Genomic DNA, 26,515 nt, shown 5'->3' on the forward strand with positions numbered 1-26,515 from the left:
GTTTTGAATAATCTTATTTGATCAAAATCAAAAACCGTTTTTTCGTCCGTAAGCATTTGAAAATAACATCAAAAATACGGCCTAGCCTTGACCTCTGCCGTAAATAAATTCGAAATGAAACCTTCCTAGACACTAACGAATGTTTTTTAAAGGAAGTTAGATTAGACCGTGAATATTGCTGGTGTCAGCTAATTACAAATTTATGCTAGTCATTAATGAAATTTTGTAGGCTCCCATTAAATGTCTCCTGATATTTTTTTAGTCCAAGACCATGTATAGCAATTGTTTTTCATATAAATTTAGGCGAAGCTTCTTGAATGCCATAGTGCAACATTTTTTTTGTCGTGCAAATGCGTATTTGTTATGGCAAATAACAGCTGGTTACCTCATTATTACCTGTCAAATGGTAATGATACATAACGAGTCTAAGGTGGTTCGCAATACTAAATGGCTTGAATAACTTCCAAGACATAACAGCAAGTACGTACTAGGTTTAGAATGAAAGAAAAAAATGCAGATACCTCAAGAAACGCTAAGAAAGTTTGTACAATGTACACGGAGTAGATACGTTCTAAACTGGCGATTTAATGGACATCAAGCCAGCGTTTTGATGTTGCATGAAGTATGATGACGATCTGGGCTGCTGCAGCTGGCCGTTCTGCTGCCCAAAGAACTCGACGTTGAATGTTCCACTGTTGGCAGAAGAAATGAACACTTAAGTCAAAAATTAAATTTCATGCGCACATGTGTTTTATAGTTTCAAGAATTTCCCGTGTTCTTAAGCTATTATATTATTAAACATTCGACTAAAGTAAGAAAAATCCACAATTGCAATTTATCTCACTTGTATAGGTTTGATGGAATTATTTCTGAAGACCAAGCACCAGGATCTGGCTTGATGTTTCCAGAATTCCAAAATCTAGAGTTATCTTGGTTAAAGCTCGCGGAAGAAGACGCCGAAATATTTTGTTGTTGTGTTGACTGCTGGGTCTCGTGCTTCTGTTGGTTTTGCAACAGCTGCTGCAATGGATGTTGTTGTTCACCTGTGGCAACTGACTCAGTAACTGACGATGATCTTAATCCACCCTGAGACTGCGACACGCCAGATGACTGAGAACCCGAGAAATCACCGGGTCCTGTCAACTGATCAGCTGACGTCTTCGAGTCCCTTTGGTGCGCATTAAAATACTGCTCAGCGTATTGCCTGTGGGCCTCAGAGTACGCTGGATACTTTGTCACATCCCACGCAGAAGGGAAGTGTTGCTGCAGTTGCTGAAGTTGTTGTTGGTTTCCATAGCTGGTGTCGCCGAACTGGTAGCCGGTCGTTGAGAGATGCGGATAGGCAAGGCTTGAGTTGAACCCAAGAGCATCGTTAGGCTGCCTGTACCAGTACGCGGCTGCCGGCGTATATGTAAACACATTAACACTTCAGAAGACAAAAAGTTTTTGAGAAAATTGAAGGAAAAACGGGTAGAAATATTAGGTTTATATCTAAGAATTTTCAACGTCGATTAGAAGATGTATCTTTTTTACAATTTAGGGTCTTCGCTCATCAATAAATTTGATAGCATGAAAGTTCACCAAAAACTATTACAAACTCCCAAATTATTGTGAAAGTACAAGAATTTTACCATATTGGAACAGGTATGTTGGAGCAAAAAGAACTCAATGCAAGAAAGTATATTCTTCTCACCTTGGTTGGGAGCCTGCAGCCCAGGATGGACATATTGAGGACTGAGCGTTGCGTCTTCACCAGAAGAATTTAACGAATCTTCTTTCTTGACGGGCGTGGTTTCAGACGTCGGTTGCAAACCATTGCTGTAGTTCCTGAAAGCTGTCGTATGGATCGACATGCTCGGGTCCACTTGCATTAAGGAGCTCCGAGGACAACCTTGAGAACTTTCTTCCATTTGACCTTCGACTCGCATTGCTGACCCATCTGAAGGTGCAGTCGCCTTCCTCTGACGCGCTCGTCGATTGCTGAACCAAACCTATTACGAAAATTTCATTGCTTTATTAATGTTTATTTCGTTATTTCTGCTTGGAAGCATTATTGGCTTCAATTATCCTCTAAATGTATTGATAAAATAATGAAAGAGTAACGCCATAGGGAGAAAAAATTTAGCCAGCGTTAAGTTAATATTTCAGTCAGTTGAAATTGGAGAAGTGAAATCAGGCATCTCTGACCATTACCATTTCTACTATCAAACTGCCATCCATTATCTTGTATTAAATTGTTAATATCAAGTTATTCTTAAGCCCTACATCACCCTGGGCCTCGGTTTATCTATAAATACGAACTACTTCCAGGTTTAACAACATGAAAGTCATTTTTTCTAATGGGACAATTATTTCATATATAATCGTATCAAATTATCAAATGATTTCATTCTCAAGAGTCAACAAGTTGCAGGCGCGGGAGTCTTACCTGAACCCGCGCTTCAGTGAGACCCGTCTGCTCTGCCAGAGCTTCCCTCGTGTGCACGTCTGGGTATTGGTTGATCAGGAACTCCTTCTCGAACGTCTGCAGCTGCACGCTGGTGAAGGTGGTGCGCGAGCGCCGCTGCTTCCTCTTCAGTACGACGCCAATGCCGGGGTCTTCGTCGCTCTCGTCTCCTGACGAATTCATGACTGAATGTCACAACAAAGGGTAAAGATTAAAATCCTAGATTGCCTTTAATATTCAATTTAAACTGTATGTATGGTCACATGTTTACTAACGCTTCAGCTATTTAGCTATCTCGAAAAGAAAGTCAAGGGTAACATCATCAATGATGTGGAATGTCTCAATTATCTGGTTTCTTGAATTATCAGTGTTTTCAGTGAAAACTTTGAGAAGAAGGGCAAACTTAATACAAAAAACTACATTTTATGAACATATCCGAAACCTCAGGCGAGCCTTTGGACCCCAAGGATGTATCCCTGAGGAATATTGGCCTTTTCCTTAAGGACCCTTTAATACACAACGTACAAGCACATCGGCAAACCCGATGGCCTTAATACTAGAGTAAGAACAAATAACAAGTGTTTCAAGGTGTGAGTGACCAAATATATAGGATCTTCGACGCAAAAAAAAAAAAACAACTAAATATATATGATATTCGTTCATCATACACCAGGGACAGAAGGTCTCATTCAAGTGTCCAGCCCGTTGAAACTGGCTGGAAAGAAGCAGCGTAAGCATCTCAAAGAGACGAAGTGATAAAACGGGACAGGTGAGTTGCAACAGAAACGAAGATGTGACGACCACTTACACGGGACGTCGACCGCCCGGACGAGAGTGGCGGAGAAGGAAAATGCCAGGTATCCTGGCTACATAATAACTTAACCCCACAACTGAGACCTGCAGGCCTTCACCGCGAGCTTAGAGGTGGGGCGCTCAGGAACAACATAATAACTTAACCCCACACTGAGACCTCAGCCCTTCACCGCGAGCTTAGAGGTGGGGCGCTCAAGAACAATGCCCCTATAGGAACGCGAAATCCCATCGGACTTCTAACGACTTTAGACACACGTTAGATGACATCCTGAAAGGATCTTTACTTCCTAGATTAAATGACGAATGAAAAAATGTAACATTAGCTTTTTATATTTATTTGATTTTACGAAAAATGATAGAAAAGAAGAATATTGTTTCAGATGGTCAGTTATATGTGTGACCAAAAATAATGACAAAAAATTGCCTATTTTATCTTTTCAACTGCATCATTATACCACTAACAAAGGTGAACAGAAAGTAAAATCTGAATAAAAACGTAAAGTTTTGTCCTCCACAGAGATCACAATTCTTGTTGTCCGAGACGCGGTCTAGCATGGCTACAGTTTGCGCAGCTCATTTCATTGTGATCCTCAACAAGAGAGCGGCGAAGCATCGATCAACAGCTCCTCCACGCCTCATAATCAAGCTTGAGACAAATATTGATTGAGTGATACAACTCCCATCAAGAGAAACGAAGTTTGAGTTACGAGCCGCCTCTACTGTGATGACCATCATCATGCAGCTGAACTTAAAAGCTGGTACGGTGATGAGGGTTCATACCAGTGAACGAATGTTCGCAAAGCGAAAACAATGACAGCCTCCGCAATAACCATAAGCGTGAAGATTCTGAAACTTCTCGCATTAGCAAGTATGATCGCCTACAGCTGCTTGTTGTACTTCAGAAGCTAATCAGTCTTTTAAACGAGCGCTTGAGAGCCGTGAAATGATTTGATGGCCGAGCAAGAGTTTCTTTGAGAGCGCCTAACGACATGGCGCGTAGCCACCCTTGGTTAGAGGTCACAATTCAAGACGGCATCTTGCTATCAAATTCGTTTTCAAGGACTGAAACAATGGCAAATCAATGGCGTCAAAAAATGGCGTGAAATAACGTCATTGTTAATTTTAACTGGATTCACGATCCAGTTAAATGAAATGAAATTCTTTCCACTTCGTTCTCAAAATTAAATTCTTCCTTAATAAGTTCTGGTAGTATATTTATTTTTGCTCGCAAAACACTGATAAAACTCGACCAATATTTAAACCGGTGATCCTTATGTGCTTCAGTATTTGTTTTCACTTTGTTTACTAATGCATATGATAAAACTTTAATATTTTGTTAACTCTGCGGTCAGCTTAAGCCGTGCTAAACTCTTCACATTTATAGACGATTTATAAAATTTATTAAATGGATGAATGTCTTTCATAGAACCAAAACCAAAATATAACATCAACACCTGCATTCCGCACGACTGTCATGTACCATCGAAATCTATTTCCCAACTTTACTCTCATCCAAAGATGCTGAGATTAATTTATCAGGAGACAGAATGCTGCTCCTGCCAGTCAGCAACTTGTGAGCAGCCACTGCTGCTCCATAAAATTCGCAAACGCGCTAGGCAATTTTTATGCGAGACCCCAGACTTTTGCGGACGCGAGTACCGGCTTTAAAGAAGCAGTTTTTCGATCGAAAGGTGGCCATGGCTCGATATTCTAAAGAGCTTTCCCAAGTGTTCTACTAATGGACTGCGACCATGTACGCGGTTGCTCTTCAAACAAGGCAGAGCGACGTAGGAAAACGTGCGTGACTCGCAAAAGACGACGGACGAAGAGATTCGCGAATCGGTGCCGGACGAGCATGCGGATATTCCCCACAAGTGGAGCAGCGGAATAGCGGATCTACAAACAGAGCAAGCTGGAAACGTCGATGATCTTAAAAAATTGCTGATCTTGAAGCAAAACAGACGGAAGGCAAAGATATTATTAATCACAGTGAAGAATAGCGAATCTACAAGCAGAACTGGTAGAAGCTTCTATAGTCAAAGCAGGGAACAAAAAAAAACAAGCAAAACAGAAATAAAACTAATTAATAACGAATAAACCCCCCAATTAGAACAGATGGACAATTTCTATACTCCCATCTATAGGATGAAAGTCATCGAGACATTTTTTAGGATTTCGTATTAGAATTTTATTGATATGCAAGCTTCTACGAATTACTCAGCGATCAGGCTTGTCAAAGTGAAACTTAAAATGTGAGTTTCGTCAGGTTTCAATCTCAGTCACTTAGAAAGAAGCAACTGCACGATAAAGAAAAATCAGTTATGCTCGTTTCGTTTTAGAAGCCGGGGGCGCCAAGTACAACACATCAAATTCAAGTCTATTGCGATAAGTCATACAGATTCCCTACTCATTTTTAACTTTAAATTAGAGCAAAAGCTACAATTATGCGATGTAGTGGTAGGGAGTTGAGGCAATGGCAATTTCCTCCAATCAAGCAATTTTTATTTATTCAATTAAGTGAAATGACGTACAAGTATAGTACAATCGTTCAACTCTTGTTTATTTGGTGCAGTCTATGCACCAAATATAATGATGTCGGTGGCAGAAGACTAAATAAAATTTGGTGAAGATGACTAGTTGTGTGCAAGCACAAAAAAACATTAGCGATAAATAGATTAATGAAAAGCAGATACAGAATAATATCGATAATTGCATATCATAATGTCAGCCATTCACATTCATCGACAGCGTCATCAAGGACATTTTCGCTTTTATTTTAATTTGAAGATATTGCAATGAAATCAATCACAAGAGATTTCTCATAATAAGAAATAAAGTAAACTCCAATTATTCATGCTTAATTTTTAATTACAAATGGCGGCACAAATGAACGACTAATTTCTGTGATAATTTCATTGAACGAAGTTGGGACTGCGAACGAAATGTTTAATAGCTCGTGTAGCTGGTGTAAGCGATGCATCTCGTCCTGCTGAACTGTAATAAAAAATGCGGAGTCACAAGAAAGTCGCTCGTCAGACAAGATTTCGCACTTTCGAACGTCGATTTTCAGTCCAGGTTTCTCATTTAGGTCTTTCTCGATCACCAAACATTTCTCGCGCAACGATTTTTACGTAAAACTTTTTAACTAGATAATTTTTGTGGATCGCATGGAACTTAGTTTCCCGAAGTCCAGTTTACCGCACACTTTCCAGCAGAGGAAACAGATAAAATGACTTTGTCTGTAGCAGTGATAGAGGCCGAACTGTTGGGAACGATCTCCTTGAAACGGTTCTAAAAATTTGTGCGATTCTTTAAGCCAAATAAATTTTTCTTGATAAAACTGAACGATACGGTATCGTTGTCTTCATACTTTTTACAATTATTATATGCAGATCAAATTGGCGCAGTTTTGCTCAAGCAACATTCGTAGGGACTTCATTACTCAAAACGCGGATCTCTTATGAGATACAAACCCTTATGAGAAGTATGTCAGGGTACTGATATTAATCATTTGATACATTTTCTTGCTATGCTATTGGTAAAGTTTTTATTAAGATAGACCAAAGTATGAAATTAATTTATTGATAATACAAATGAATAAATAAAGCGAATTGTAATGATCGATTGCATATTTTTGTAAGGTAAGAGAACCTCTTAGAAATGAAATTATTTTATGGAAGATGGATGGATACCTGGGAAACTTCAACAGCTACTTTGATTTATTGATTTATTAAAGCTTTCCTGTCCCTTGTCTTCAATTGAAGAAAATATAATCATTTTTTCTAAACGTTCTTTTCAGAACGTGGGCAAAAAAAAAATACAAATTAACATGGGGACTGGATTTGGCTTTTGCTATTTCTGTATTGACTGGTGTGATGAAATTCTTTTCGATAGCTTTAAAATGTAGTAACTTGTGAATAATGCGGCTCACCTTTACTGTCATTTTTTATTAGTTTGGTGCTCCTTAAAACCCTACGAAATTTGTCATATAAGGATTCAATTAAACGAAAGATTGATTGAATTTTAACTGATTGTTGGATATTATTAACTGATTAGTTAATCGATTGAATATTTTTAATGAAAAGATTTCACGAACCCGGTTTACATAAATAGCAATTTGTGGACTAAAACGCATTTTAAATGTACGAGTTTACTAATTTTTTCCATTTATTGCTACATTGTGAGGCACAGAATTCTACTTGAGCAATCTTCCTAAAACCGTGTTAGCAAGAAGGCTATAAACAAAAGAGTTCTAAGGAGACTTAACCTTGTTAACTTCGCTCCATGACCTTGGGATGTTAAGGGTTAATCAGTACCAGAAGTAGAAGATAAAGGCATAGCACAGAATTGAGACCAAGTGACAAGAAGATTAGGAACAATCATACTGAAATTTCGGAAAGTTTTGACCGACGTAAAAAGTTGATTGACCCGTTTAAGAAATGATCAGCAGGTTTCTCCTAGTTTGTGTTAGAAGAAATCGAATCACGACATTCTTATATCTATGGTTAACCACAAACTGATCTTGGTCTGCGGGCTGCCGGCCAAAGCCTCTGGAGGAAACTGGGGGCGAGACAAAGCTTACCACGCACACCTCAAGACAAAAAGTTCGACCGCGCTGGACCGCGTTGAGAGCCTCCTCATTGATTGCCCAGTGACACGGACACAAGTTTTACAGCTTCGCGGTTTGTCATCTAAATTATAGAAGCGATTCTACTAGCTTTATGCACAAATTGAGAAATCGCTGGAGCATACCTCGCATTTATACTCTAAGTGCGTTAATTATCAGCATGCATTGGACTTGAGATAGGCATCAAACCTGATTGGATATCTAAACATACAAATTGAGAAGTGATTCTACTACTACTAGCTTTATGCACAAATTGAGAAATCGCTGGAGCATACCTCGCATTTATACTCCAAGTGCGTTAATTATCAGCATGCATTGGACTTGCGATAGGCATCAAACCTGATTGGATATTTAAACATACAAATCGGATAAGTGAGTAAGAAGTTGCTTGAATAAGCACACTTACCGCCATTGAGATCTTCTCCTCGCATCACACGCGCTATGACGTGCAAGGGCGGAGGTTCCGAGTTGGCTCCCATCTCCTTCAGAATAAAAAAATTGACTATTTCAGTGGCAATTTCAAATTAAAAATTTGTCGACGCGTTTGTGAAATTTGAAATCATTTGTGAAAGGTTTTTATTAACGCTACAATTATCAGTTATACTAACATTGGTAAAATGTTGGTAAATATGTATTGGGATATATATATTTCAGCTTTTCTGGTTCAAAACAACTCTAGGTATTAATATAGTGGAATAATGACCACAGTGAGCCACAATCACTAATTCCCACGTACGATTAAAAGCAGGATGACATGATTAAATATCATCTGAAGAAACAAATTTATCAAATAAACGACAATTATTCTGGAGGGAAAACACAATCTCTCAGAAATGTCATCACAATTCTCTATCATAAACTTCCAAAAACAATTTTAGCATGTAACACGCTAGACTTACATGCGTTAGGCGATCGCGGACGTGTTGCGGAGTGATGCCAGGCACGTCGTTGGCGAAAGCCTTGATCCTATTGACGATTTCTTTACTGACGCGCATGCTCGTCTTGTTGCTGGCCCCAATGACCCCAGGTCTGATGGATCCCGTCTCTTGGTATCTATTGAGTATCTTTGATACGCACCCGTGCGAGACTTTAAGCGTGCGCGAGATGATGCACGGCCGCATGCCGTTCGCCGCCAGGTGGATAATTTCGCGCCGAACAGCAGCAGGCAGCGGTCGGCCGTTGACAAACACCCCTCCCAGCTGGTTGACTTTGCCTTGGGCTGTCAGATCAAACAAAACTGTTATGATGAAGGAATCAAACTAAAATGTTACGTTAATATATTGAGCATGAATGCTTCGTTGAATTAAGTTAAGCAAATTAAAAAAAATATTCAGTTATTGAATTGATCGAAATGGGAAACTGAATAAATTTATAAAAATGTTTAACTAAGCAAGCTTATGAAAATTTCCTGAAGAATAAATTATTACAAATGTTGAGTTGAATAAATAGAAGAAATATATTCAGCTTTATATATTTTAGGAAAAAGTTTCAGTTCAATACTTTTTATGAAAAATGTTCGGCTGAATGCATTAATTAAGAATGGTCCAGTTTGATAAAATTTTTCGTTAAGCAAATTCACCAAAATATTCTGTTGAAAAAATTCTTGAAATTTTTGACTGAATCAATTTAAAAAAATTTTCAGCTGAATTGTTTTTAAAAAATCTTCAGCTGAATTATTTTAATACATTTTTTAGCTGAATACATTTTTGAAAAATCTGTAGCTGAATACATTTTTAAAAATGTTCAGATTAATAAATAAAAAAGGTTCAGCTGAATAAACTTGTAATAATTTTCAGCTGGGAAAATTGTACCAAAATATTTAGATGGATAAATTGCGCCAAAATCTTTAGCTCGGTAATTTGCACAAATGAAAATGTTCGGTTGAAAAAAAGAACACAAAAAATAATACAAATTTTCTGGATGGAAAACTGAAATTCGTCCTCTACAATAAGCAGAAAGTGTCAGATTATATTATTTCAGGTTAGCAAGTATAGCCTCTGCTGCCAACGACAAACTTGGTGTTCTTTAAAATAAATTAAAAGTCCTATCTACATGAATCTGAATACAAATCATGTTCCACATCTCCGGATGGGTTTTGAACTCCTCAAGCCCTTGTATTAATTTGGCAAACGCCCCACGACGTAGAACGATGCAGCGGTCTGCAGAAATTACCTAACCGCTCCTGAACAAATTTGAATTTCGAAATCATAATAGTGTAGGAAAAATGGATTTAAATGTGCAGCAATTACATTGCAAAATCGTGAATTAAATTGCAAATAGAAATGACTAATTTTGTAGATCCTTGACTATGAGTTACTTGTCAGCAATTAAAAAAAAACAGATTCGGTGAAATAATGTTAAATGGTTTTAGCACCAAGAAGGCAATAACTAATGCGGTAAACTTCAAGTGCTTAACTTACGAAGTTAATTCGTGAGTCAACCACATTTCAGCATTGAGCTACTAAAGTCACTATTTCCGGAAGGAAATTTGGGGATTTCAACTACTTGTGTCATTAATTGAAATGACTAATTAGCCTAAAAATGATAAATCTCCTGCACCAAATTTTGTGCGTTCAACAAGTACTTTGATTCTATCTACACGGCACGTCCAAGATAATACAACAAATGTGTTGAGTAAAAATAAGCAAATTACCTTGGGTATCCATTTCCTCATCTAATGGAATCAATGGACTTGTTGCGTCTTGATATGCGAAGTTGCTCATCTCAGTGTCTCCAGGCGGTCAAATTCTGGGTTGCGTGTATCACAACAACACACACCCACAGACAATCTTACGCTTGGCTAACCTTGCGTTTCTTTTTAAAGCCAAAGATGTGTACAGACACGGGATGACTCAAGTACTGGACGCGTGCTCTTTGTCACGTGCTATATAGACATCTGTAGTAACGTAGGCGGAGCTTGTGGGACATGCCCGACCAATTAGCAAGTCGTCCTGAAGATTAATTCGTTGTTTAGGCGGAAATATTTGGTGCTCTGTAAGATTTCGAGATTGGTTAGCAATTTTTTTGAAAAATGCGCAACGAATAGGTGAACTTTGATGGTTTTCAGATCATTCTAGACGATTTTACGATCTCAATGTCTTTTTTTTGTTAATGATTTTAATTATGTGTTCAATTTTATAACTTTACTCTAAATCTAATAATTGGAAATGAGAACAGCAAATAATTAATCAAAACTGGTATTTAACATTTAATAATTGGGACAATCAGAAAAGGATTTACTGAAAAGGATAAAGGTATGTGGTAACTGTAGAGTTATTCAGACCATGAGCATTATTTAAAACCTGCAAACTTTTTGCACACTAAATCTTTGTGGGAGTCTAAATATAGATTTTTATACCCGTCCTGACTTAAAAACTACCAAAAGGATTTCCTTAAGAGTTTTTCATTTCTCAATTTCAATTGGAGTTTAAACCAAAAATTCTACTTCCATGCATTGAGCTTACTTACCCTAATTATCCTTTTCACCTTCGTTTAAACTCTTCAAAATATGAAACCGGTGCTTTCTCTCTTAAATTAACGGAAGGAAAGTATTTTCATGGAAAATGTGTTAGAGCAAACTCATTTTTCTACAGTAGATAAAAATCATTTCAAGAAAAGTGCACATAAGGGCATAGTTTCGTTGAAATCTTCAAATAAAACACGAAAGAACTGAATTCTTCCCAAGATTACAATGCATTAGCGTAAATTGCTTGCTAACGGCGAGTCTTAAGATCGCAAATCTACCTCAGCATACTCCAGAACACACCTACAGTATACTACATTGAAGGTTCCGCTAGGACAATTATAGTTAGTTTCGTTCCGCAAAGTTTGAATACTGCAACGTCAGAGTTGCGTCATCTTCAAAATCAGTATGCTATAGAAAACAAAATCACATTCAAGTTTTTTTGGGACAAAATTAATCATGACTGCTGTGGAGAAGATAAATACCAAAACTTGATACATAGACCATAAAAAATGAAACGGCAAAATCGAGAGCAGATAATCAATTCATATAATTTAATTGAATGAAATAAAAAGGCATCATAAATAGAGACAAACATTGATTTGAAATAGAATAAGCAATAAAGCAACGTGGATTGTATGGTTATGGTAATCATTGGTATCATTACTGAATTAGTTAATGTCAAGGCTGTTAAATAGCACTCGTATAAGCACGATCAAGCTGTCATTCCACAGAGTCCCACGCTCTGACCTTGTTCATGCTGAACAATAATTTATCAAGATACAATAAATGTGTCACCAATCGGCCACGGCATCGGCCAGAGCCTCCCATTGCGGTTCAATTCGATTCCTTGAAACAATCATTTAGACACGCACGCCAGAAACAGTGTGGATTTTGGTGAAAATGCCTTCACATTGAGGTGAAGCGCGACAGGTAAGTTTTCAGTGGTAAACTCATTGACTGATGATCGTACGATTTGCCATGAACAATTGTAAGGATTATGATAAAAAAATATGGGTTCCTTGGACGGATATCATTCATCGATGAAGATCACGCCGGTCATTCCTCGATCAGTAGATTTCTTTTTCTGCGAACAGGACTGCGAGCTAACAGAGAACAACTGGGAATTGTAAAAGTCGTTAATGACAAACTCAGAGAGTACCTGAAATCACGAAATATTTGGTTGATAGCTTAGAAACGAAAGATATTTAAACCTCACTGCTTTTTTTCTTGATTTATAATTGGAATTATCAATAGATAAATTGCACGTGATCTCATACCGTTTTGAATTTATTTCAAGCGGTAGATCAATGTCGGTAAATACTGTGGTCGTACGCTACATTCATTGTTTTATACTTTAACTCTGCAACATGAATAATCCGGTCCGTATTTTTGTACTTCACCGTCCTCAATGTTTTCTACTTCACCGTTTTCAGATATTCGTGCAGCATTAGGTTTGTAAAGAATACTGAGTAGGTCAACACCTTGTTTATGTGACATTGAACTTAATTAAGAAGGTAGTATCATATATTTTGGCAACCAAAGAACTTTTTGTTTCGAGCTTCATTTACCATGAGTCTATTCTGGCATACAACTTATTTAGATAATTGATTTACTTTGCTTGGCCTTGTGCTCTTGGAGAACCTTAGTCGTAGAGTATCAAAATAAGCTGAACTAAATTGTATCATGATTCCCGACATTTTAGGAGCGGTCTAACTAATCCTTGGTGCTGAATAAATTTGTCTTCTCAGAGACAAAAGCCGTGAGTATTTCCAATGCTTCCGTTTACACTAGTTAAGCGACATTGTGCTACAAAATCAATTTGGCACGAGGTAGGAGTCAAGTGCTCCAAAGCGACGACCAATCAATTGGTTGCACACACGGTAGCCGCCTCTCATTAAAGGCTAAACTCGCATGATAATTAGGATAAGTGGGGGAAAATACTGTAATTGATGCCACGCCTAATCAGTATACTAAATGATCTGAATGAACGGTCTTTAAAGTGGGCGCGTGGCCAAAAAAACACCATTCAGTTGGTTGGACGATTTCGTGGCAGTCAAGCAGTTTATGCGTGGGCTGGGCGAAGGGTTATTGAAGAAAAGGCACTGATTCAGTTTGATGTTGCGATTTATTGGGAAGTAGGAAAACAAATTACTATTTGGTTTGATAATAAAGTATAGTTGGCTTTCGATTTCTACGCTGATGCGGAAAACTTTAGAATTACCCCTTTCTTAAAAGTTTTCTATTTGTACCGTTTGAAGAACAGTTTTATAGATCTTATCAGGAAAATTTTTTATTCCACTCAAAAGATCATTTGATGATGAAAAGTTTTAGAAAAAGTGGTTAAAGTAGTAATTAAATTATTTCTATGCAAATAATTTGTAATCAAAATTCTTCAACATAAATTCCAATTTTGCAAGAGTCACCGTCGAAGTGAATATTTTTTTCGATCATTTCTTGATTAGAAGTTTTTAGTTCGAAAATGCGCAAAAAATGTATTTGTGATTGAATAGTACTATAAAATTGTGACAACACTGGATGAAAAGATGTTGTAATTATATTATTAATATGGCGGCCCTTGGCTGTCAGATGAGCATCGTGTAATCCTTCTCGATGTTTCTCACTGTTCAGAATCATGGCACCGGAAGTGCGTTGATGATTATGTAAACCGGAATACTGTCATAACATATAAATCTTGCACTATGTATTACAGCAAAAATATATATTTACGGAGAGGACAAAGCTTGATAATAGTTAACTTAATTACTTCTATTATTATTGTCAAATGATGCTCACGTTTTGCATAAGGAATGTTCCTTAGCAACAAAATCTGGCGTTCACAATCACAGATCAAAGACAGATTCGTCACATTACTGGCAATGATCTGAGAGAAAAGATTTATCAGTGCGGTTAGTACGGTGCCCACAGAGACCGCATGTGGCCAACGACGTCCTTTTTCTCAGGGCCGGAGTGGCGACGGCACCCGAAGAAGTCAGCGCCGCGAGTGATATGTGAAAAAAATCTAGGAACAGCCATATATTCTGGTCAACTCATCAACCAATGGGAAAACCATGACAAAAAGTACAGGAATGTGTTTTTTCGGGCTTTCTATGTTTTAAATTTGATGATCGGAAGTGACCCTTCTCCATTTCGCAGCAGATTGTGATTATTGATGAAGAATTGTGAAAAATATGAATACGAAACTATCATATTATAGAGTAATTGCTTCGTTTTTCAAGTGTTAAGAAGAGCTACAGTTAACACCTAATTATTAAAGCACTTTATGACATTTCCTCTAAAAGTTTCTATATCGATAAATTGGAAATCACTGAAAGACCCTCACATATATGAGGAGAGCAGTTCCAGGAAGCAGAGCCGTAAGCTTTTTTGGTTGAAAATTTACACACATTATTGTTCTCAGGAGTCGACATTACGAGTGCATTACACGTTCCCTGGCTTTTTCAGGACTGAATATCCGTTTCATATTTAAATGGATCTATATTCACGTTGAGGACCGTTTTTTAATTATGTTTTGTCCCATATTCCTATTGCTAAAAGGTTATCTTACATCTTCAATCTAATTCATCAAACCGTCATGGTTGAATATTTTCTATTCGAGCCAGTAACTTATTACGAATGTGCGTGTAATATAATGTAAATATTTCCCGCGCCTTCTTAAGGTATCGTCAAGTGAATTTAACGATTCAACAAGCTTTCCCATTTTCCAATTCCTTTAAAATATTCAACATTTGAGATTCGAGGCTGGAACAACACCACAATAATTCGATACTTCCTAAAACTATAATCTTCAATGCAGGCTTGTTTGGGCCTATTATTCTAATTACTGTAATCTCTCAATTATATCGCAAGTAGCATTGGCCTGAACCGACAGCGATAAGCGACAAGTCGGTAAACTAACGTTAACTTCTCATCCTTAACATAGACACATATTTGTGTATTTATAACTATAAAAGGTGCCCATAAAACCTCAAAGATGCAGATTTTATCATTAGACCAGTGATTGAAAGGCACAAATAACATTATCGCCAAACCTGAAAAGGACTAACCTTTCCAGAATAATATCATACCTACAGCGATGAATCATTCTTTATTTTTGAAATTCACGTACTGCAGCAAGTCAATGCTCGGTTAGTCCTAAGAGAACGATACCAAGGCCGTTTTATCCACTTCATTCTGAAAAAAGCACCAGATGCCCAAGAAGGCTGGTGCTAAATATTCAACAAGATTCAACTTCATTCTGTAATAGCGCTCAACAGATGCTTAGCTGTAGCGCATAGCTATAGCAATGCGTCTCTCTGTACAAAAAATCAACTTTCTCGTTCAATGTCATAATTTTTCATTCTAGACATCGATTAGAAGATGCGGGTTATGAATTGTCTGGACTTTTAAATCATGTATTTTTTATAGTAAAACTTTCACACCTTAATCCATGAAATTTTTGTTTGAGATTAATATTTATCAGAAACCTCGATATACTGAGAAAACGATGAAAGCGTGCGAAGTAGCGAGGAATTGCGGAAACACGTTAAATTTTTTAATTGCAAATGGCCTCCGATTGTGTAAGCCACTTAATTCTCTCGAGTATGTTATAAACAATGATTTTTCTATTACTATAAGAATATTTGCTAATTATATACAACATTAAAACACTGAATTAATATTAATTAAAACACTGTTTTAGAGAACATTGAATTGGAGTACTCGCCTGCTCTGTTCTAGGACCTCTTTTGTTCAGTATTTTTCATAAATGATATCTTCATATACTTTAAAATGAGAATTCTGTCTGTTTTTTTTTTATCATATAATACTGTAACCCGTAACTTTATCATGTAAAGAAACTCGTAGCTCTATATCGGAGCTATCGAGGGAGTTGTCTAGATACCGATACATTATCAAGTTTCCGGAGAGCTCCCATCATATTTTGGCTATCCTCGTCTTTTTTAGACTAGATAATGGGAGAGGCCAATAAATTTCCAGATAAATATGGTACAATGTATTTATGTGCAAAGAAACAAAACACCCTACATCCGAGATATACTCATGTTCACCAAATTTATCGCTCGCAAGTTTACCGCATGAATTTTCTCCAGCAGTGGAAACAAACAGAAACAGGCATATACCCGTTGCATTAGGAGGTGCTTAATTAACTATTTGATTGTAACTTACTCTGAACTTGTTTTTGAAACAAAATTCAATCAGCTAATTTTCCTTTTAAAACGATTCGGTTTATTCATAATGATGTTTATCTGCGCGAAAAATAGTTTCTCGTCTTCAGGGTTTCTACAGAATTAACTTAAATTTTTTTGTCGCTATTTGCTGGATTTTGTTTATTTATTTTTTATGAGTTTTCCCCCTTGTGTGAATATTCTCGATCAATTCAATCGATCAAAATAAATTATCATTACCATGAGTTATTTTTAATTTTTTAAATGAGTTTTTCGCTTCTGTTATCCGTCATTATTTGCTTATTTTGAGGTAAAACTGTATTAATCATCATTCACCAGGCACAGTGAATGCTCAGCTATGTCGTGGGCGCCCCGAGTGCGTCCGACGCATTGCGCCGGACGCATCTCTCAGCCCCCTCCTATGTTAATTACTTAATTACTTATTTAATTAATTAATTAGAAAGCGATTATTTGGTTTCCGTTCAATTTTGCTTCTTGAGGTCCATTCGGGTATAATTATGCTCTATAATCGAGGTTTCCATGTAATCGTGATTCATGCTCGTGACTTTTATTTAGATGCCATGGGTTTGTTGAGAAAAATGAGCTCGTTTGTTCTTTGCTGAAGAGAAAGAAGAATTTACTTTCCAGCCAAGGATATACGAATAATTAATGTATACGTGTATACTAACAAATCACAGGTCATAAAATATTTTCATTTTGTACTTCTCTTTATAATTGTCCTAGGAGCAAAATTCGTTCAGTTTTTCCTATTTAAATTAATTTAGCTTTTATTCGGACGAACGCGTATATAACCTAAACTTGGAAATAAATGACAGGCGAACAAGGCATTTGGAGGCACGATAATTTCAGCTTCCTAAATTTGTTGAGAAAGACGACAAAGAAGCCATTGCTGAAATTTTCAAGTAATATACTTTATTATTGATGTAGGAGGATTATTCGTAGAAGAGACATGCTGGGCATTACCTTGAGTGAAAGTTGTTCATCTCATGTGGAACAGTCACATGTACCTGCTCTACAGGATAGTTAAGTATTCAAGTGACAAAAGTTAACAATAGATTTCCAGGTATAATAGGTTTTTATGGCTTAAATCTTCAGTTTTTTATATCGTGGCATGTGTTGTTTGTACGTATTTAGGCGGTCTTTCGTGACACCTGCAGTTGTTTGGAAGTCATTGGTCACTGAACTGTCATCATGTCAAAGTTAATGGCTTTTGGTTTGTTTCACGAATAAAGAACCTAGATTAAATCGCTCTGAAATACGTACTGCCCAAAAACCAATCTATATACAAGAAGATACAATTTGGAGTCATCGTTCATATATGTGGAATGGTTCCATTCAAGATTTATTAACAAAGAAAAATATTTTCACTCTTTCTGGGTAAACGCATCGTGACGTTTGTTTCTCGTTTTATTTATTTATATATAACTAGTGCACACATTAATTTAAACTTAGTTAATAAAAATGTACAATATTGACAATTCATTCTCACTTTGGAGCTTACTTTCAGACCAAATACCTTTAACATCAGGCAACGGTTACACCCAGATTGTACATATTGTTGCGACATAAATATAAAATATCTTGCTTTAGGTGTCGGTTTTCTTTCGTCATATTGATTCATTCTTTGGTTTCTCTTTTTTCCCAGACGGCATTCGATGTATAACACGCAAGTATTTACTACGTAATATTTACCACAATAAAATTTGCCGTAAAAATATTTACCACAATTACTCGCTTTCGTTTAAAACACTACAAAACACGCCTCCGTCCACCATGCATGATGGAAAAAATATACATGACATAGCTTGTGGGACGGCTTATATGTTAGGCAAGAATAATCTACCTGACTACAATGGAAAATGTGCAGAGGATTATGAAAACAAAAGACAAAAAAGGCATGCGCAAAAAAAGACTGACAAAAGACAACGTTATTGTTATCTCAGTGACCACACGACACTTTATTCGTGAAATTTCACTCTAATTCATTAGGAGATATCATGTACATGAACAGAAAATTAGTTGGCTTGTGCATGGTTTGCGATGACATTACAATAATCATTATGAAATTTTACAATATGAATCGGCAAAAAATAATTACACAAAATCAGTAAATGACCAGAAAACACATCTGTAACAATACAGTTTTGAAATTTAATAAACATTTATGAGACCAGAAGCGTACGTGTATCTGTACAAATATCCAGTGATATTCGAAAATCCCTTCGCTAATCAGGAAAATAAAGCAGTTTTAATTAAATAGCAACCGATTTAAATTAACACACTAACATAAAACTATCATATAACTACAGTTTTTAAATTTCTATGGATCTTGAAACTCTTAATTTTCTACCAAATGTTCAACTATGATACTCATTTAAATTTCCCATTTAGAAAAAAGCTATTGCTATATATTTTTCAACGTTAAAATAATTACCATTAATAATTGATTAGGTTCTCATGTAACTTCCCAATACAAGAGAGATCGTGGCTACGAACTTCTATATCTCATCTCTAGCCAGATTTTGGGTATATCTATTATCCGGATTTAAACAAACGTACAAACTCTGATAAATATATTATAGATTGGTGATGTTAGATTTTCCGTTTTCATAAACTCTAAAAATATATGCAAAATCTAAGATAGCGTCTTTATAAGCTGTCTTCATTACCTGAATTTAATCCCTATAAACAGTATATTTTCAAATAGAGAAAGATGTACCAAGAAACATAAATAAATTAAAGAGTTCGGTTATTTTATTCAATTTGTGCCCCAAAGATTTTTGAAAAGCAAAGGAGATACTAGCGAAAACTCAAATCTGCTGGATTTTCAAAATAATACAATATTCATACAAATACTCTTGCACGAAAACAAAAAGAAAAAACTCTATTGAATTATCTGGGAGAGATTATGCGACACTGATAATGGTCGTGTCGGGACATCACATGAACATAAAATTTCATTTGCTGTCATGGAACCGCTCTCAAAAAGGATTGGGAGTGAGTGTGAACAAATAAATATAAAATTAATGATATTTTTATGTCATTTCCAAATTTTGAATATATTCATATAAAGATTAAAATTTTAAATTTCGTTCATACGCATATGATACTCTGGTCTGAACCTCCAGATTCCATTACCTACGAGTAATTTTGATTTGTTCTTAACTTAGTTCGCGAGTGTTAGAGATCATATTTCAGTAGTAAATAAAAAAATATAACTCAGTACTCACTGCAGTGAGTGACCGAGAGCGCATTTTCTCGTCGACGAAAACGTGGTCACTGACGGCAGACGGACAGACGGACGGACGGCCATGACGAGCATAATGGCGCCTTTTTTTCCATAAATGAGTAAATGCGCTAAAAAGGCTGTATATAATCAATGGATCATAATATTTAAGCATTATTCTATTTATTTAAAATTTCCAGAATGACAACGGATGGAATCTTGTGTTGGATCAACTTCTTCCTCAATTGCTAAATTTTTAAATTGTAATTTGGTATCAAAAACTCCTTAGAAATCGAACGCGGAAATTCAGGAGCTTTAAAAAACAGGAAAATTAGTTATTACCTATAATAATCGATAACTTTTATGGATTAATTTGAATTCTGTATGAACGTATTTTAAAGTATAAATAAGAAATGTTGCATTAGTTCAACCATTTTATTTTACAATGCTTTTTGTCCTACACTGAGTCGCAACCAGTTATATCATTCAAACTTGAAAATTGTCTTGTAGTTTTGTTATTTTTTCACGTATCTCAGATGAATTAGAACAGAATCATGCATGAGTCTCTGCTCTATGGACAAGAGAAAACGCAAGTAGGCCTCTTATCAAAGAAAACTTCGACTTATAAGCCTTTTTTCCTGGTTGGACTATAAGAAAATCATTGTACAGATTGGTCATATGTATAGATTTGATGAATCCTCATTATGTCCTTGATGTTACACGTAATAATGTACATAAAAATCTGGAGTAAATATTTACAGAAGAAGAAATCTCAGTTTCAAACAGTGATGTTTTCAAGTGCGCTCAGTTTCTGACCATAAAAAAATATGTTGATTTAGGGTTCATATGAGCATCGACGAAGGTTATAAAACATGCATGTTAAAGTGCGGAAAACTTTCAAAGGGGCGCTGTTCGGAAAATACTTCGCATGCACGCAAAATGTACCCTAAAATGCAGCTGATCTTAAATATATTCTAAACAATAACCTTGAGCGTGAAACTTCGAGTAACGTATTGGCAAATTACACGTGTGTAACGAATCAAAGAAAAATGTAACTAAATTTCATTGACTATCCTTTTGTGTTATATGAAATGTTACCGACGATCATGCAAAGCCATTCGTTGAAGAACAATTGGATGATAATGGCAAGGATGGAAGAGATTCTTCATCTCAACACGCCTCTAGTTCACCACACCAAATATTAATCAATAATGAGCCGTGAAGATCAATAGAAGAGCAAATAAGTGAAGCGACCTTAAAGACACAAGAATGTGTTGAAGTTATTTGAGCTTCATAATTGCACATCCTGATCGACATGCTGGAGAGGCAGCGCGGTACACGGCACTCCTGGTCATCGAGTGAAGTTCAGGCTGCTAATGACCCCACGCCACACATACTAAGTGACTTTGTGCCTACTCATACACGAGACTAACAAGCTAACTCTTCTGTTCCTAAAGATGCTTATGATGGTCCCCGACGTGGAAGTATGCAGCTCAAAGCGTTGCTGCGGTTTTAAAGACTTTCTGAGCAGTAAGAGATACGTTATGTACGTTCTATAAATCAATTCGTCTTTGAATTGTTCTTGAAACGAGCACTGCAGAAATACGTTATGTACGTATATAAATCCATTCGTCTTCTTCAATTGTTCTTAAAACGAGCACTACTTATCGTGATGATGTCAGCCTTTTGTTATATCACTTCTAATATTGTTTGTTATATTTATTCTATCTCTGTTAGTTTTTAGGAGTCACTTGAAGCACGAGACGAAGATGGTCGTATCGAATGGAGTCTTAACATGAGCAGCACATCGCATGCGTCGCTTGACTCGCAATGAGTGCAGCGATGGTCTCTGTAAGCACACATGAGACATGCGCAGTACGCTTCATGCTTCATGTGCTTACACTGTAAAACAACCGTACTATCGTTATTGCTCTACGGTGACACGCGAATTGGCTACGGAAATAACAAATTCTTCATGAAATATTCAAACTGTGGTTACTATAGGATTAAATGGTTGCGCATGAAGTTAATTAAAAGATAGCATGCCAGCTAGGGTGATTAGCTTCTTATCATAATGAATGAAGTTCGAGCAATGAAATTTTTTATTCAGCTAAGGGATGTCAATTGAAAAAGGCATTTACTCCCAATTAAAATTGACTAAAATAAACATTTTTTTCTTCTATTGTTTACAATTATTAACAAAAAGACTGCACAAATAAATTTCAGAGAGTTGAACTTCGATAAAAATCTTATTTTACCCGGAAAATTGCATATTCGAAAGCATATTTTGAAATAATGACTGTATGTGAACGAGCTAAATCATTTCTAATTTGATTCTTAAAATGAAACATAGACTGGATATTTCAACTTTACAAACAATTATAGTGAATTTATCGCTTATTTTATGAACACATACCTTATAGTATTTCTTCAACTTCTCGGATTGTATGGCTCGATCAGAAGGTGCCGTAGCATTAAATGGATTTCATACTCTTCACTTTTGAAAAAATGAAGTAATGGAACTTGAATTATAGTTATTTCGAGTCACAATTGGCAAGTTAGAAAATAGCCATCCGAAAATACAATGTATTATGAAGCTTAAATAGGAGTACTTATTTAAATTGGTGCAGACTGTGCGAATACTTGACTTTTAGCAGTAAAAACCCGTGGAGTTTTTGACGAATATAAGATCCCTGTTATATGGGACAGATAGCAGAATTTAAAATTAAAATGTATCAGACACCGAATTATTTCAGCACTCCTCCTAATTCTGTGACATTTTCTCACTAAAAGAATTATGCATACATTGAACCTATGACCAACATTAAATAACACCAAAGAAAACTTGATCGAATTACTTCCAATCTGAATACCTTGGGAATGATTATTTACAATTTTATTACCTCTCATACTTAGGCTTGCATCTCCTGAAAACTAAAACTATAATGTTGCGTCATCTATATTGGTATTTTATAAAACTCCGTGTTGGATCGTTGTCATTGTCAATGTTACCTCATTTATTTTGATAATCCTACTATTTAAACGCTTCTGTTTTATCCCATGCAACAGTGCAATCAATTATCAACAATGAATTGAAGTATCAAATGATAGCAAGCTTTTTATAGTCTACCATATGTTGCATACACCAACAATATAACATGATCATGTTGTCGATCTGAATAGAAGATTGTATAGAAAAACCTCATTGTCGTATATAAATTAAATTAAATTCCAAATTACTTTTAAAAACGAAATTCCGTAAATTTATTCTTGACCAGTATTAATTTGACTTCGTTTGTCATGCAGGTTCTGAATATTTTTGACTCTATATTTCAAGTTTTTACCATCTTTAATCACTGTTATATTGATATTGCTTTGTTACGCTTAATTTTAGTGACATCCTGTTATCAGTTTTCTTGAGTTTTTTTTTCCTTGTATGTGTTTAATTTAGAAACTTTCTGTTGCTCTTAACTTCTTTGACTTGTCATTGGAATAGAGTTTTAAATCACCTCTGTTGCCTGCGAAGCTTATCTGCTTATGGGCATTCACTTGGATGTCTCTATTATTTTATAAATGTTTTTCTTTTTCTCTTTTGAATTGTAACTAGAGCTCCTTTGTGAATAAAAATCAATCAATCAATCAAAAAAAATGGCGAAGAGAAGTTACATAGTTTGATATAAAACAAATTTAGTTCAACTGATGTCTGTAATAAACTTTACTGAAGCAACTTCTACTCAACGCAGCTTCTATTTTAGACTGGCGGAGCACAGAGGGTGAAGGTATCAAAAATTAAATCTACTTGCTCATCGCCTTCATTCGTCTGCAAGCATATACCCGCATAGCAGTGCATACAACTATGTCTCTATCAGCTATAGACTTTAAATTTAGCTTCTATTTTCATTGTTTCCGACTCGCGAATTTTAGACTCATTCCATGTTTTTATTCAGAAACCTTGATTGAATTTCCCGTTGTCATGCCTTTTTTGAGTATGTTTATTTTTTTAGTATATTCTCTATCAATTTCGATCGTTTTATTTTATTGCTCATCTATTCTAAAAATTTTCAAAATAACGGCGGAGCTAGTCCTCGAAAACTTTGTTTTAAAGATGTGTATAGGTATTGCCTTCATTTTTATCATATCTTTGTTTTTCATTTTTTATGTTATTTGTTATATTCATGCAATCAAGTGATTAAAATGTTAGATGCAGTTAGTTAACTTGTGAATTACACTTCAGCAAAAGGTGGACTTGTCATAATGCTATGATCAGATGATATTTGAGTTTTTTTCGATAGTGGCTTATAAATGCAAACTATCTGTTTCCAAGGCAATAAGAATAAATTTTATATTTTAAAGAGCTACCACACATTAAGGTGATACGATCTTGGTCACGATTAATAAGCTCGTTATGAACGACGTTATGTTAGTTGTAGAAAAGCACATGACCAACCGAATTAAATGATGAAGTTCAAAAAGTTGTTTCCAATATTTATTTGTAATATTATAAGTTAACCAACAATTCTTTGATTGCAATCTTCCACTGTTTGAAAAACTCCATTCCGGAGACGTTGAGCAGCACAAAAATACGACTAAAAAAATTGGATATACATATTATATATCGATGCCAACTTGGCTTAATTCTGCCGAGATAGAATTATCGTCAAGAGTTCAAAGTCTTTTATAATGATGATTCTATAATTTTATACTGATTTTATACTTTTTTATACTTTTAAAAGTCTCGAGTTTTTAATTCCTTCATTTTTTTAAAATGGGACAAGGACCTTGAAAAAAAATCGATTACTACCAAAGTATGAGGAAAAGAGAGAGTTATGAATCTCATCACAGATAAAAAATATATAACTCGGTACTCACTGCAGTGAATGACAGAGAGCGCATTTGCTCGTCGACGAAAACGTGAAGTCACGGACGGACAGACAGACAGACGCTCAGACAGACAGACGGACACGGCGAGCACAATAGCACCTTTTTTTCCATAAATGAGAAAATGCGCTAAAAAGTGTCGCCGTTGTACACTATAAAATCTAACTGGCAACAAGATATATCATTATTGAAAATAATGTGTATACTGCGTAATAATGAGTTATGAAAAGACTGTCCTGTAATGAGGCAAGGCCTGCTCAAAGAAAGTTATTTTTTGAAGCAAGGTCCTGAGTTAGTGAGAGAATCTTCTGTTACGAAGAAAAAAAAACAAGATAAAAGTTACGTTTTTTGTATAATTAAGTAAACAACGAAAAGTGTCTTACCTTGGAAGGGCAAGGCCTGCTCAAAGAAAGTTATTTTTTGAAGCAAGGTTCATGAGTTAGTGAGAGAATCTTCTGCTACGAAAAGGCACGATAAAAGTTAAGTTTTTTGTATAATGAAGTAAACAGCAAGAAGTGTCTTACCTTGGAAGGGCAAGGCCTGCTCAAAGAAAGTTATTTTTTGAAGCAAGGTCCTGAGTTAGTGAGAGAATCTTCTGCTACGGTATGGCACGATAAAAGTTTTTTGTATGATAAAGTAAACAACAAGAAGTGTCTTGCCTTGGAAGGGCAAGGCCTGCTCAAAGAAAGTTATTTTATGAAGCAAGGTCCTGAGTTAGTGAGAGAATCTTCTGCTACGAAAAAACAAGATAAAAGTTAAGTTTTTCGTATAATGAAGTAAACAACAAGAAGTGTCTTACCGTGGAAGGGCAAGGCCTGCTCAAAGAAAGTTATTTTTTTAAGTAAGGCCCTAGTTAGTGAGAGAATATTCTGTTACGAAAAGGCACGATAAAAGTTAAGTTTTTTGTATAATGAAGTAAACAACGAAAAGTGTCTTACCTTGTAAGAGCTTAAGGCCTGCTCAAAGAAAGTTATTTTTTGAAGCAAGGTCCATGAGTTAGTGAGAGAATCTTCTGCATGTTACGAAAAAAAAACAAGATAAAAGCTAAGTTTTTTGTATAATGAAGCAAACAACAAAAAGTGTCTTACCTTGGAAGGGAAAATGTGGGAGGTAGTGGGAGTTGATCACCGCAGAGGCGGCTGAGGAGATCATGGGCAGACTGCACACGTTGCTGGCGCTCAGGTTGGATCGCAAGTCGGCGAACATGGCGAAACTTGTCGAAATTTTTTTACTCACTTGGATTCGACCTTAAACTTTGCCGAGATGTTTAATTTCAATTTTCTGGTCCCAAAAATTTAAGTATTCCGAAATGCTTAAATTTTTTTCTTACTTTAAAATTTGTGACATCCATCCGTTTAAATTATGGATCCGTTACTTATAAAGAATGTCAATTTCAAAGTCAACTCAGACGTGCACTGTGTTGTTCAACTATCAGCATTTGTTGCATTAGTCTTATTGAATCAGTTGAACAAGCGTTTATTTGCCTTAACCACACTCATAATATCACAATATTTACGTTGATTTCTCAGAATTCCGACTATTTTTAATGCTCAAAAAAAGATATAAGAATGAAGTGAGAATTAGTAGCCTTCGCTGAAAAATCGGTACGAAATTCCAAGTGTCCGAAATTCTAAATTCCAAGTCCAAAAACCAATGGAAAATAATTTTAAATTCTCAATCCTGTATCTTAATATTTTCATCAGCGCATTTTGCCTAAGAAATGCACACGGACACGAGCGTGTTCAGAATTAGTGTAACAATGAGGTCTCTTGAAACATGTTACTGAAATTGACCAAAGGATTAATTCTATAGTGCAACTAACATTCTCTGCATTATAATCTGCCAGAGGAATCTC

General features: G+C 35.9%; 1 protein-coding gene across 3 annotated transcripts; it reads right to left on the minus strand.

The window, feature by feature from the left end:
- Positions 1–26,515, minus strand: LOC108680350 (protein gooseberry). Of its 3 annotated transcripts, none has more exons than XM_047884798.1 (7): positions 25,749–26,515; positions 8,786–9,105; positions 8,293–8,368; positions 2,429–2,616; positions 1,694–1,991; positions 845–1,397; positions 1–692 (listed from the first exon to the last, which is right to left on the minus strand). In XM_047884798.1, the coding sequence occupies exons 1-7, from the start codon at positions 25,864–25,866 to the stop codon at positions 572–574; spliced, it is 1,674 nt and encodes a 557-aa protein (XP_047740754.1). In that variant the 5' UTR covers positions 25,867–26,515; the 3' UTR covers positions 1–571. The 3 variants fall into 3 exon arrangements, with proteins under 3 accessions (XP_047740754.1, XP_018024641.1, XP_047740755.1); XM_018169152.2 differs by having other exon boundaries at positions 2,429–2,631; XM_047884799.1 differs by lacking the exon at positions 25,749–26,515 and adding an exon at positions 10,540–10,974 and having other exon boundaries at positions 2,429–2,631.

This window comes from Hyalella azteca, unplaced genomic scaffold (assembly GCF_000764305.2).
Source record: "Hyalella azteca isolate HAZT.00-mixed unplaced genomic scaffold, Hazt_2.0.2 contig16209, whole genome shotgun sequence".
NCBI classification, from domain to species: Eukaryota; Metazoa; Arthropoda; class Malacostraca; order Amphipoda; family Hyalellidae; genus Hyalella; species Hyalella azteca.

Coding starts and splice junctions, on each gene's coding strand:
- LOC108680350 (XM_018169152.2), bottom strand. CDS start 25,866: ATGTTCGCCGACTTGCGATCCAACCTGAGCGCCAGCAACGTGTGCAGT. Junction 8,369..8,785: donor TCCGCGATCGCCTAACGCAT/GTAAGTCTAGCG, acceptor TTTATTCTGAAG/GAGATGGGAGCCAACTCGGA. Junction 1,398..1,693: donor GCTGCAGGCTCCCAACCAAG/GTGAGAAGAATA, acceptor ATACGCCGGCAG/CCGCGTACTGGTACAGGCAG.